Source organism: Lactuca saligna, chromosome 8 (assembly GCF_052625555.1).
Source record: "Lactuca saligna cultivar CGN05327 chromosome 8, ASM5262555v1, whole genome shotgun sequence".
Classification (NCBI taxonomy): Eukaryota; Viridiplantae; Streptophyta; class Magnoliopsida; order Asterales; family Asteraceae; genus Lactuca; species Lactuca saligna.
The window spans coordinates 214,740,873-214,754,849 of NC_136424.1; the positions used below are offsets into that span (position 1 = coordinate 214,740,873).

The 13,977-nt window shown below is 33.1% G+C and overlaps 1 protein-coding gene across 1 annotated transcript; it reads right to left on the reverse strand.

The window, feature by feature from the left end:
- Window positions 1-2,115: 2,115 nt before the first annotated feature.
- On the reverse strand, window positions 2,116-6,467 carry LOC145011230 (2-aminoethanethiol dioxygenase, putative (DUF1637)). Its single transcript, XM_078969892.1, has 6 exons — window positions 6,206-6,467; window positions 5,233-5,603; window positions 5,002-5,147; window positions 4,778-4,925; window positions 3,985-4,197; window positions 2,116-2,417 (listed from the first exon to the last, which is right to left on the reverse strand). The coding sequence occupies exons 2-6, from the start codon at window positions 5,330-5,332 to the stop codon at window positions 2,299-2,301; spliced, it is 726 nt and encodes a 241-aa protein (XP_078826018.1). The 5' UTR covers window positions 5,333-5,603; window positions 6,206-6,467; the 3' UTR covers window positions 2,116-2,298.
- Window positions 6,468-13,977: the final 7,510 nt, after the last annotated feature.

Genomic DNA, 13,977 nt, shown 5'->3' on the forward strand with positions numbered 1-13,977 from the left:
GGCTTTCCTTATGTTTTCTTATATAAATTGGTTAAAAATTAAAGAACAATTTTAGGTGAAAAATCATGGTGATACAAGTTGGTGTCAAAATCATACTGTGAGTGAACTGAATACAGAGGCCGATGTTTAGACTTACAAAGGCCGTTTCATAGCCATATGTTATGGAACGATGTGGTCTTTATGGAAGGTGAGAAACAACCGACCTTTATGGTCCAAGTTTGAACTAAAGAATTAACAAATTCTTTTTAATATTATATGCAATATGTCATTTGATTTCCTGCAAGTTCGTTTTACCGATGGCATTACATGTCGTGTATTGTCCAAATAAAATATTAAGGTGTTTGGGATTGTTTTTTAACCTAAAAGTTTGTTTTTACAAAAATCATTATTGAACTTAAGGCTTTTTTCTAAAAAAAAAAAAAAAAAAAAAAAAAAAAAAAAAAAAAAAAAAAAAATTAATGTTTTGGACTTAACTTTTAAGAGAACAAAAGCTAAAAATCCAAAAGTCATCAAGTCGTGACTTCTAAAAATCTAATTTTTTTTCTTGCCAAAAAATCAATCTGAAAAAGACTTTTGGAATTACCAAACACTTTTTTAAACCGTTGGCTTTTTAAAAAGGTCAAAAATCCAATAGGTTAGTTTGAAAAGTAATCCTAAGAGCATCTCCAACTCACTCTCAATTTTCATTATTTCTCTCGTTTCTTCCCTTATTCCTTTCCAACCCTACCACATTTATTTCCTCATTTTGGAGGAAATGAATAATTTTGGTCTATATTATTCATTTCCCCTAATTTTGGGATGAACTTTGAGTTGTTGATTTTCATCCATCTTTTTATATATTTATATATTTTTGGTTTTTTTATTTATTAATTATATTTTAAATGTAATATTTAATACTTATAATATTATGTTATATATTAAATTATATTAATTAATTATAAATATAAAGTTTATTTTTGTGTATCAAATTCATATTAAAATTTATATACATATTGAAATTTTAAAATACAATAACGTATTTCACAAAAACTTATAATTAAGTGTTATAAATATAATCTTATTTATTTAATATTATTGTAATGAAAAAAATATAAAGTATATATTTGTTAAAACCAAATTAATAAAAGAGACGGTTTGATAATTTATATAAGTTAGAAGAATGAAATATATTTTTTGGGAATAAAAATAAGGTAAAAATAGAATAGAATTAGAGATGAAAAACTAAATGTTAGAATTGTCTCAAAGAACGAGAACAATAGAATTAGTTATTTGGCTGATTTAAATATACAACGTATATTATTTTTTCTTATTTGTACAAAGAATTTCGTTATTTATATTTGAAATTGTTAATTCTGAAATGACTAATATTACTATTTTCCAATCAAATTAAACCTTTATATAGTCTTTACCTTCGTTTGTTAAATTTTAAAAGTATTTTCTCACCAATTCGGAATTGTTACAGAAATAAAGAACTAGGTTATTTTCTTGTCCAGAATATACAACCCATTTTTTTGAAATACTGAATGCTAATTATCCAAATCTTAACATCTATCATCTTAGGACAAAACCGATACCAACCCGAGAATCCCGAGTACCAAAATTGGTGAAAAAGCAAATACCAAGAACTGAACCGAATCCTAAATTTCATGATTTTAAAGTACCGAGTACCGCCTCATATTAATATAAACGGTACCAATACCAGTTCTGATCAGAAAAGTTCGGTAGTTTTGTTCACCCCTAATCAATCGCACCTTAAAGTAACCTTGGTACTTTAATCAAAACCCCAAATCATAAATAAAACAAAAGGGCTAACGCCACAAAATAGCAAACTTATTTTTAGTTTATCTTATGGGACTTTTTCATAAAAAAACTCTCGTCCTTGTACTTTCAAATATCTATGTAAATTAATCAGTCAATTTTTTATTTTACCGGTTCGGACAATCTAATATGCTGATATAGCATTGCGACATTATAGTCAAACCTATAAAAAAATTGACTGGTTGACCTTGATGGGATGAATAAAATCAAACCCCACAAGACAAATAAAAAAATTAGGTTGCTATTTAACGAGGTTAACCCAATAAAAGAAAAAAAAAAAAAAAAAAAAGCATACGGTTGTTCTAAAAATTCAATCATGCTTTGATGGTCTAACACTAGGTAAAATATTATATATGTATATACAAATCCTGCCTAAATCTTTTTACCATAATTAAAGTTGGATTATTTCACCTCAATGCATCCTCCAAAATAGTTTTAAATGCAAGATTCAAAGCAAAATAAGAAGGTTTTAATTTTTTTTCAAGGCTTGATAGCACGCCCTTTGTATTGACCCCTTTGAATCACAAAATCATCCGGAGGTTGAAATTCTTCCAACCATGAAACTTCTGATAATGTTTCTCCATCTACCTCGATCGTACCTTCAAACCAGAATATATAATACAAAAGGGTTAAATGCACGAAATAGCAATGTACTTTATTTGATTTGTTTATCATAAAATCCTACTTTCTATTTGTGTATTTCTTTCTATTGCAATATTGTACTTTAAAACATCTAATTATAGCAATGAAAGACTTAGCCCTAATAAGCTATTGTCAAGATAAACTATAAATCTATAGGAAACTTTGACTTTTGAGGTCAGACATACGACTTCAGAACTTTACATTTCGCACGAACTTTTTTTTTTTTAGATTTTTTAAAGCATGATGATATAAAGGTTAAATGGAATCAATGGTTTGTTTATTATAGGATGCTAATTACAATTCTTTCTGATACAAATTTGTACTTTAAAAAAAAATCTACCCGATTATAGCAATATCGTCCAATTCAAAGCAATTTTTTATTGCTATTATAAGAAAAAGTATTAAAAGTGCATTGCTAGAAATGGATAGATTTTTCAAACTACAATGCCTAAAATTGTGAAAGTATATTATTTCATGCATTAAATTGTGTCAAAACAATTCTGAAAAGACCTAGATGTTAATAACAATGAAAGTATGGTAATAAGAACAAAAGGAAACGAATCATTGTAAATGACAACAATAAAAAATTTTAAAAATTAGGAATAAAAAGTTCTAAATACACAATCAATAGCTGATTGGAATAAACACAGGAGAGAGAGAGAGAGAGAGAGAGAGAGAGAGAGAGAGAGAGGTGATTAATTCTTGGAAAATAAAATAAGTGGGTTTGAATAATAATAATTAAAAAAGAAAAGGAGAAAGTTTGGTTAAAACAACCATCTTTCCTGGGTTTTGAAAAAGGTTATATAGAAAAAGCAGAATGTACTTTCAACATATTATCTATTTATTTAGCCATTGAACCATTCTTTTTATAATAATTATAATAAAGGTTCAGCGCCTAAATCAAGAAAAAAAAAAATCTCTACTTGGGTATTGAGTATTTATTTGTAAAAACTGAAACTTTTTGCACTTGATAGTTTCAACTCCAGAAAAAAAATCCAGTAACATTTTACTTTATTTCAACGGGTAGAAAGATAAAACGGAGAAACTACGTTCTATTTTTCCATATTTTGCATATCAAAACCGAGTAACCCTAAAAGTGGTTTTCTTAAAAAGGTAAAAAAATAATAATAAGAAGAAGAGGGTATAACGATTCAATCACTACAGAAAATAGTTAAGCACCAAAATTGATATAATGATGAAAGTGGTTTTTTGAAGTAGAAAAAAGTAAAATGATTTAATCTACAGAAAATAATTAAGTGAACAAATTGAGGTTAGAGAATGACACATTACATATAGGCCAATTTGGTAATTCATTAATGGAAATAGAAATCTTGATAATTGAAACTTTATTATCCAAGTCAAGCTTTAACACAAAAGACTACATTTTATTACCATAACAAATAAAAATCTTTGTTTCTTTTCGAATCGAATTGTCAATGATTTAAATAATCTAAATAGATCAAAAGAAGAAAAAGAATTACGATTGTTGACTATTTGACTTTTAAAACAAAAAAGATGACTTACAAGGTAGGTTTCCTCCAAGTGACCTCCTAAAATAAGTGCAGTGTCTCCCATCTTCAGAAGAGTAAGGTGGTGACAATATATCAAAAATAGCACAAGGAGTTATTGCTCTGAAACAATGGATGTTTCCTCCTTTAGTTGGATACAATGTTGTTGTTCTAGAAGGTCCACTCATCACTCCATCTTTCACAAGCTTTGCAGGTCTTGCTATTGCATCTACCAAAAAAAAAAAACGATACCAAAACCATATTCTAATCAAATAAAATATAAAAAAACGCATCTTAGTCAACTAAACAAAGAAAAACATGGAAACCATTTGACTATAGAAACCTAGTCAATGATGAGTTTCACTAATTCATGTGCTATTTCTTTATTTCTCATATATATACAAAAGGAAAACGTTTAATGCTAAATCGTGTATCTGAATAGAATCTTATTTGACCTAATAATATACATCATCATTGTAAATCTTGGAGATAGATTTTTTTAACATGTATAACATTCACAGATAGATTCACTCTTTAATAATATCTTTTCTTTCTTATCGCAAAACCCATATAAATAGAAGAAATGAAACATGTTTTATAGCATCTTGTGCATACGTTTTTTGTATGAATTGGATATTTACATGTTAATAATAGGGTTAAATGCAAGAAACAACAAGGTATGTTTGTTTAGTTGTATCTTTTCCAAAGCATAGTTTCCCAATAATAGAAAGATTGAAAAATACAATATGTAATAAAAAGAAATGAAAGAGTTATTTAGCCCTAAATTATATATATATATATATACATACCTTCAGATATATCAGAAGGCAAGGGTACATCAAGCCAATCATAGGATTTAACTTGCATTGATCCATAAAGAAGCTTGCTTAACACAGTCATTCCAGGATGATTGTGAAGGGGAATGATAGAGGAAGATGGCATGCAGAATATCCCCATCTACAAAATTACATAATTCATAATTTCTCATAATGGAAAACAATGTGTTAATATGTTATTATAACTTTAAACTTACAGAAAAGCTTTCAGATTCATGAATATGAATATATTTAATTGGTGGCAAAGATCGGAGGCCACCATTGCGCTCATTAACGGGCCCAGTCCAGCTACGCACTAATTGGGCTTCCTGCTCAAGCCCAACATCAGAAGGCTTGATTTTATCTACACAACAAAAGAGAAAAGAATCAAAATGCATCAAGAGATTGAAAGTAGAAATATAATTCAAGAAGAAAACAATGGAGCCTACCTAAGAGAGCACGAACTTTTTCAAGAGCATCTTCTGACACGGGCCCATTGGGAGATAGAGATACTTTGCAAACGTTATAAAGCTTCTGTATTGCTGGCATGATTTAACAACACTGCCACCAAATAACTCTGTTTTGACTTTTGAGTTTTGACCAGAATTTCAATTCAAAATCCCCCTTTGAAGGAATCTAGACTACTGCAACAGGTTGAATGTTTTGACAGAAGGGTCCTCTAGTAGCACAGAAGACCCTTCAGTGCTTTTGAAAAGCTAGTGTAGTGAATTGGAGTCAAGAGTTTGTTAATAACTGAATCTTATAATGTCAATGAACTTGGACCCGAGTGTATGCACATTTCCATCACATGTTTGTGCCACTGTATATGGAAAACAGAATTCAAATTGATAAGTCACGATGAAAAGGAAATCCATGGAGGTTGATGATGAGATCTTCAACCCTCATGCAACTCAATAATCGACATCCACGAAAAGAAAAAGATAGAGGTTCTTCAAATTTCCAATGAAAGCAAAATAAGTGAAGGAAATTATAGAGTTGTGTTTCAAATTTGGTACTTTACCACGAACCAGAAACCCTTACATAAACAGAATCTTACTTTGTCGATTTGGAAATATAAGATTTATCAATTTTGTGCACTTTAAATCAGACATCATCAATTTTGTATTCTGACTCGAACGTCATCCAGTCAGCGACCTAAATTACAAATTTAAGATAACCAATTTTGGAAATTCCAATTTGGGCGTACAATGAGAAACATTCATCCGGAGGCGAACAAGCGTCTAATCAATTTCAAATAACAGAATTCATCTGAAGAGAAACCCTTTGAGCTTGATTGTCGATTAACGTTGAAATTACGATCTTACGCACACAGTTTTGTTCATTGACGATTAAAGAAATTGTCAATTAAAGATATGGTGACAAGAAACGCAGCGTGTGCGGATGGAAAAGAGAGGAGCGTACCTTGGCAACGCATAGTGAGGAAACAAAACGGCTATGGCGATGGCGATGGCGATGCGATGGCGATGTTGATGGCGATGGTGATGAATTGAGGGATTATGTGAAAAGATGGAAAGAGTAAACCTGAAGATCTGTCGCGTATGGTACGTTGTTTTGGAGGATTCCGGCAGCGATCAGACTGCTGACCACCTGACAGGTTTGCCCTTCTTCTGACTTGCGTTCACGAGGATGCCACTGCCAGTACTATATAAGCATGTATTGTGCGTGATGGAACGAGGTTTTGCTTCCTTATACACACAATTGCATAAATGGTCCCTGTGGTTGGAAAAGATACCGAAATATTGGAAAAGGAATATGATAATAATAATTGTTTGGGTTTGTATTTTATGTGTCACGAATCCTCACGTTTTCCGATAATATAATTGTATAGCTAAAATAATAATTTTTAACAATTTATCATTAAATATTTATTAATAAAAAACTAAGGTTCTAAAATATTGTCATGGCTCCATCATGATACGCTATATCTCTAAGATTTGTACATGTCGTCAATATTTATCAAAACGTCACCTTAACTCATATATACGTGTAAAAATAAATAATAGTTGAAAATACAAATAAAAATATTAATTATATATACAAAATTGTAGCCTTATGTCACGGCTTACAAACGGTGTGGATCGTCAAGACTCGGAAAAGCTTGAGATTTGATATTACCGCTAAGTTACGCCTTACGCTATTTAGAACCTTAATAAAAAAACCAATATTAGTAGCAACACAAACTTATAGTTAACATATATTTTTATTAAGCGTAATATTTTTAAATAATTGGTTATGTCGACCATTAATTGATAATTTTATAGACCGTTTTAAATCATGTAAAATGTATATAAACTGTATCTTGTTTTTTATATATATAACAAAAAAAAAATTATAAAATAGATAAAAAATCTTGTGATTATTTATTTACCGTTTTAAGTTGTTTAAATTGTATATTAAATGTATGTTGATACATATATAAAGTCAAGATATTTTGTGAATCAATATATTTCTCCTCAACACCATCAAACTTTTAACACTATTTATTTATTTATTTTTGTAAAGAAAATTGACTTAAGACATTAAGTAGGTTATATAGATGTGCATTCGCAAAAAAACAAGAAAAAATGTGCATATATAAAAGTTGTTTTTGACGAACATATGTACTTCTGATGTTTTTGCATATACACACTTTTCATGTATGCACATTTTTTTGAGATTTTTTTCGCGAATGCAATTCCGTATGACCGACTTAGTGTTTTAGTTCGAACTTTTAAAAACAAATCACATGAAAAAAGTTCACGTAGTTCGCGGAAAAATATTGGTTCGCAAAAGATCATATATATATATATATATATATATATATATATATATATATATATATATATATATATATATATATATATATATATATATATATATATATATATATATAAATAATAGATGTTGTTTTGTTTGTATGTTATTAAATGTTGTAATATATATATATATATATATATATATATATATATATATATATATATATATATATATATATATATAAAGATTTATATCTAAATAAATAAATAAATAAACTTATTAAAATCTTACAAATCATACAAAAATAATATATAAATCAACATACATTTGATATATGGAAACACTGTTATCTTATGAAAACTTTGTGTTGCATTAGCCATTAATGTGGCAAAACTCATTTTTCCAACTCTTCTTTGAATAAAAAAATCTCTTCAAACACATATTTTTTTTGTGAACAAAACAATCTTATATAATACTCCTATAGCTAAAATGCATACAAATTAGAGGAAAACAAAAAAGTCATTACCAATTAATATTTATATGATAAAAACTCTTGAGTTGTACTCATTAATTACTTTAATTTTTAAATGATAAATAGATATAAATTAGAAAGAGTTTAAGTTGGAGTTGGAGTTTCAAATGAATGAGGTTCAATGATTTTTGGCCTTTATTATAATAGATACTAGACGAATGTATGCACGTTGCGCAGAAACACATATATAGTTGAAGTTTCTACAAATATTTGTTTTTTTTTTAAATATAACAATTACGTTGTTGTTAAATTTGATATAATAATTTGTATACTAAATTGATATAATATATTGATTATTTTGAATTATATGATAACTTATACATCTATTATAACTACATAATCTCAATCGTTTGAATGATTTCCACCTGCGAGGTACACATGAATAAAATTTGTTGGGCTGAAGATCATTTTTGTTGATTGCGTCTTTTGGGCTCGCTTAGCCTAAGGCTTTTTGTGTACCGGTTTGGGCCTGTCCAACCGTGAACTTTTTACGTTTTGTATATATGTTTACGCTTGCATGCATATTAGGTTAAGGTTTTAGAGATCTGGGAATAGCGTTACATCTAGACGACAACAGGTTTCTTTGATCGTTCTTGTAATCTTCCAATCCTCTACAGTTGATGTTCTTAATCGAGCTCTTCTGAGGATTTTGGTTAATCATTCGACACGTTTGATTCAATCTTGTTTCGTTCTTATTATTGTGTTTTTATCATCTTTGTTTACTTACTTGTTCAAGATCTAATCGATCTTCATAGATTAAAAGTTTGTTAAATCTCATCAATTGGTATCAGAGCGGGAGGCTGTGTAATTGATACACATCTTTTCTGTGAAAAAGATTTCCATTAGGGTTTTTCCGCAATCATTAATATTTATTGAGCCGTCATCTCTTTATTGACGTATCTTGATATTTATTACTTTGCCCTAATCTGCTTTATTACAAGTCTGATCTTTGAACAGGTTTTTACGATCATAATGGACGCGACACAATCAAACCTTATTAATATTTCCAACAGCATTGGTTCGACGACAAAGATTCCGATCTTATACACCCATGACTATGAAGTATGGGCACATCACTTCGAAGACTATGTTATTGGATCGGAGGAGAATGGGTATCTGATTTGGGAAGCCATCACCAATGGACCGTTTTCTCATTCTGCAATGTCCAGAATCATCAAGACTCAAAAAGAATACAATGATCTGCTAAAGGACGTGAAAGATATTGCACAAGATGAAAAGGATAAGTTCCAATGCAATATCAAGGCATTAAGATTGATCCGGTTCGCCCTTCAGTCCAATACTTTCAGATTGGTTAGCTCATGCACGACGGCAAAGGATGTTTGGGATAGACTTCGCGAATTGTATTCTACAGACGAAGATCTTGAACATTCGATTCAAACTTTGCTTCTATCTGAGTTTGGAGAATTCAGGCAAGGGGATGAAGAATCTGTGACCCAGACGTTCGATCGCTTCAATCATCTTCTTAGCAAGATGATCAAACACGATATTGAAAGGAAGCTCATCGAACAGAAGGTTACATTCCTGAATGGTCTGAGGTCTGAATGGAGAGCAGTAGTTTCCACAGTTAAAGCCCATGAGCAGTTTAAATCATACTCTTTGGCGAAACTGGTGGGAATTCTCAAGTCTCAAGAGAAGATCGTGGTGCAAGAAAAGAACGTCGTTTCCAGTCTTGGTTCGTTGGCCCTCCTGTCAAAAAGTAAAGCTGTTATGGAGGATGAAGACCTCAACCTGGAAGAATATGATCTCACATCAGAGGATTATGCCTTGATGGTGTCCAATCCCAAAAGTTTCGTAAAGAAGAGATTCCCCAGCAACAAAAACCGAAACTGGCAGGGGAGTTACAGCTCCGAAAAGGTGATTAATGAACCGAAAGCTGAGGAGAACAAGAAGGAACTGAAGGTGGATGGCGACTCTGGAGTGAGCTGTTTCTATTGTGGTGGGAAAAATCATTATGCTAAGGACTGTGTCCTTAAGAAAATGGCTGAAAAAGATGATGGGAACGAAGAGGAAGCCGTGTTGCAAAAAAGATTGGATGAGTTGAGAAAGAAGAAGTCTGCTGCTAACCCGCCTATTAATGCTCTTATTGTGCAGGGTTCTGTTCTAGGTGATGAGTTCGGTAGCACGGAAGTTTGGTCTACCGACTCAGAAGACGAGGAAGTGAGGCAGCCTACTCATGGAAAGGCCTACTTGTCTAAGGAAGAAAGCAGTGGTGGAAAATGCCTCATGGTTTCTGACGTATCTCAAATGAGGGGATACAACACCGATGGAGGCATTGATGGACAGAAAGCAAAGGAGGACATGTGCTTTACAGCCAAACCACTTAGCCAGCAGTTCAATGAGCTCGATGAACTGATAAAGAAGGTACAATCTGTTTTTATTTCATGCAAAGTACCAACATCCTCTTATGAGAAAGAACTAAAAAACGTCAATACAAGAATATCTCATCTAGATAGTAGCTTAACTCAAACTCGGGTCACAAATTCTAACCTAAATGATCAATTGAGCAGGGCGGCGTCGAAGAGTGAGGAGCGGAGAATGTGGATAGAGTTAAAGGAGTTGGAATTAGTCAAAGTTAAAGATGAAAACATTTATTTGCAAAGAGACAATTTGAAATTGTTAAAACAACGAAATGTTTTTTGTTTAATTGCTAAACGTCTGTATTCTAATATTACTCAGCTTCACTTGGATTGTGAAATAGGCCAAAGGATTCACCGCATGATCTTGCCCTTCCTAGAGTTTAAGGAAGATGAAATCGATGCCGAAGCCTATAACTGTGAGAGTGTGATATCGTCTGATGATGTCAATCCAACCTACATGTATGGACTGGACAAAATTGAGTCCTTCATTAAATCCAAAGACCACAAGAACATGCTTAAAAATCTTTTGGATGAAAATGACAGACTTAAACTGAGAACCGAAACCATGCAAAAATTTGACTCTTTAAACGCCAACGTAAGCTCAGAAAACAAAATTGATGTTGAAAATGCATCTGAGCTTAATGAGGACGATAACATGAGCGAAATTTCTGTAGAGGACACGATTGACTGCTCAGAATTTATTAAAACCGAGCCTGAAAATCACAAGAATCTAATTTCTGAAAATTCAGTGGAGTTCGCTCGATTGTCCCATCAAAAGTCCCCAAAATTAGTTGAGAAAGTTGTTGTGTATCAAAAGGTCAGGACCACTTCAAATCAAGTATACAAGGTAACAGGAGTAACCGAACATCAAACAACTGAACTTGTAGCCATTGTAAACGAAGACAATGCTGATGGTTGTGATGAGTACTTCTGGGAAGCTCCAATTGATAATGCAGACGAAACCATTGGTTTATCTGAAAGAACTTCCTGGAAGAGCAAAGGAAGATACATACATGAACCCTTGAATAAGCCGAACAACTTCGATGAGCCGAGCACCAGTGGTACAAAAGATATTCCTCAGAAGAATGATCACTCGGCAAAACAAGACATTCCCTCGGCTCCTTCAGCTCAAAGTAAAACTCCTGCAATTCAAAAGGAACCAGCCAAGGAGTCACCAAAAACGAAAGCAAATGTTCATCATCAACCTTCTCAGATGAGGAATAGGAAGATAGAAAGGAACAATAGATACAGGAAGAATCTTTCTGAAAGGAAACAATTTTGGCATTCCCAGAATGCATATTTCTCTCATCAAGACAAGAATCTAAAGTATGAAAACAATCCTGTAGGAAAGCTTGAATGTCACAAAAACCGAAAGCCAAGGTTCGGTTCACAAGAAGATATCAACCGAAAGCCAAGGTTCGGTTCACAAAAAGATATCAACCGAAGGCAAAAGTTCGGTTCTGAAAAGGACTTCAACCGAAACCAAAGGTTCGGTTCCAAGGACAGTTCTAACCGAACGCAAAGGTTCGGTTCTGAAGTCAAAAGAGAACAAAACTCTAAGGTCATTCCCTCCAATGATCAAAAGCAAAAGGGTCACCTAGAGTCTCAAGCCCGGAACTTCTCTCAATCCAAACCCTCTTGTTCAAATTCTTCTCGTTCTTCTAATTCCTCTTCTCAGTCTCATAATTCTTCTACTCCCACCGATTCGTCTCCATCTTACTCTAAAGCTGATTTCTCTTGTTTTCAAAAATCTCATTCGTCAACTAAGCAAAAGTGGAAGAAAAAGGTCAATGAATCCCAACCAGAATCCAAACCTAATTCACCCAATCCTAACAAAATAAAAGTTTTTACCATTAAAAGGAAAGATGCAATAACTCTTATAAAACGAACTTATCTTGTTGATGTCTCTCTTATTGTTCCCGTTCCCATGCAAAGCTCACGTGGACCCAAGAAATTTTGGGTTCCTAAATCTGTCTAATTTTTGCAGGTTATAAGTGACGAGCAGTTCGACGAAGAATGGTACATCGATAGTGGCTGCTCACGTCACATGACAGGGAGGAAAGAGGAGCTTAGGGAATACAGATCTCTTGCAAATGGTGGCAACGTCAAGTTTGGAAACAATTCTTTTGGCACTATAAAGGGATACGGGATGATAACAAATGGAGACTTTACTATAAGGAAGGTGGCTTATGTGGAAGGACTCCAACACAATCTCATTAGTGTATCTCAGCTTGTTGGAGGTACAGGTCTCAAAGTCTCGTTCGATGATGAAGGTTCTGAAATCATAGAGAAAAAGTCAAAGAAAGTGATTCTCAAGTCAGAGCGAAAGGGTGAAATGTTTCCCTTAAACCTTAAACCCATCAAAGGAAACCCAGCTATATGCTTGTTGTCAAAAGCTCAATCCGATGAAAGTTGGTTGTGGCACCGAAGATTATCTCATCTTAATTTTAAAGATATCAACCGTCTTGTTACTGGAGGTCATGTTAGGGGCCTTCCATTGCTTAAGTTCGACAGGGATCATCTGTGCGCTGCATGCGAAATGGGGAAGCAGAGTCGTCAAAGTCATCCATCTATAATCAACACAAAAGTTGTTGAACCACTCGAATTACTTCATATCGATTTGTGTGGTCCTTCATCTATCGAAAGCATCGGTGGTAGCAAGTATATTCTTGTTATTGTTGATGACTTTTCACGATTTACATGGGTGTTCTTTCTAAAGCTCAAATCTGAAGCGACTCAAAAGCTGAAAGTGTTTATCAAGCAAATTGAAGTACAGCTTAAGAAGGTTGTTCGCAACATCAGAAGCGACAATGGTCTCGAATTCAAGAACAGGGAGTTTGAAGAGTTTCTTGCAGAAAAAGGGAATAAGTCACAATTTCTCAGCTCCATACACACCACAACAGAACGGAATAGTCGAAAGACGAAACCGATCTTTGTGTGAAGCTGCCCGAACCATGCTAAGTTTCGCTTCCTTACCTCTTTATTTTTGGGCTGACGCTATTTCAGCTGCTTGTTTTACACAGAACAGGTCATATCTCAACAAAAGGTTCACGCTAACTCCATATGAGATACTGAACAACAGAAAGCCAAATGTGAAATTTTTCCATGTGTTCGGCTCAAGGTGTTTCATCTTTAATTCTAAAGAACAACGCAACAAGTTTGATGTCAAAGCCGACAAGGGAATATTTCTGGGTTACTCGCTCACATCCAAGGTATACAGGGTCCTAAACAAGCGTTTGAGAAAGATTGAAGAGACATATTATGTGACCTTTGACGACTCCTATGTCAAGAAGCTACAGGCCAAAGAAGACACAGCAGGGGAAATCTTTCCTCTAACTGGCCAAATCATAGTCTCGATCGCTAATTTATACGAGAAATTTCTGGAGCTCTTTGACGAACCAGAGAAAGCTTCACTCTCCGAAGCAGGTGCAGCAGACAACAAAGTTGATCACATGAAGCAGATTGTCGAAGATGCTGCAAGAAGAATGCATGAAGGAGAATCAACCTCTGACAACTCTCCATCCAAC

What these genes read in the sequence shown, in the direction of transcription:
- LOC145011230 (XM_078969892.1), bottom strand. Translation starts at nt 5,332, where the DNA reads ATGCCAGCAATACAGAAGCTTTATAACGTTTGCAAAGTATCTCTATCT. An exon ending in ATGAATCTGAAAGCTTTTCT is followed by an intron (nt 4,926 to 5,001) that starts GTAAGTTTAAAG and finishes GTAATTTTGTAG; the next exon opens with ATGGGGATATTCTGCATGCC. An exon ending in ACTTGGAGGAAACCTACCTT is followed by an intron (nt 2,418 to 3,984) that starts GTAAGTCATCTT and finishes TCTGGTTTGAAG; the next exon opens with GTACGATCGAGGTAGATGGA.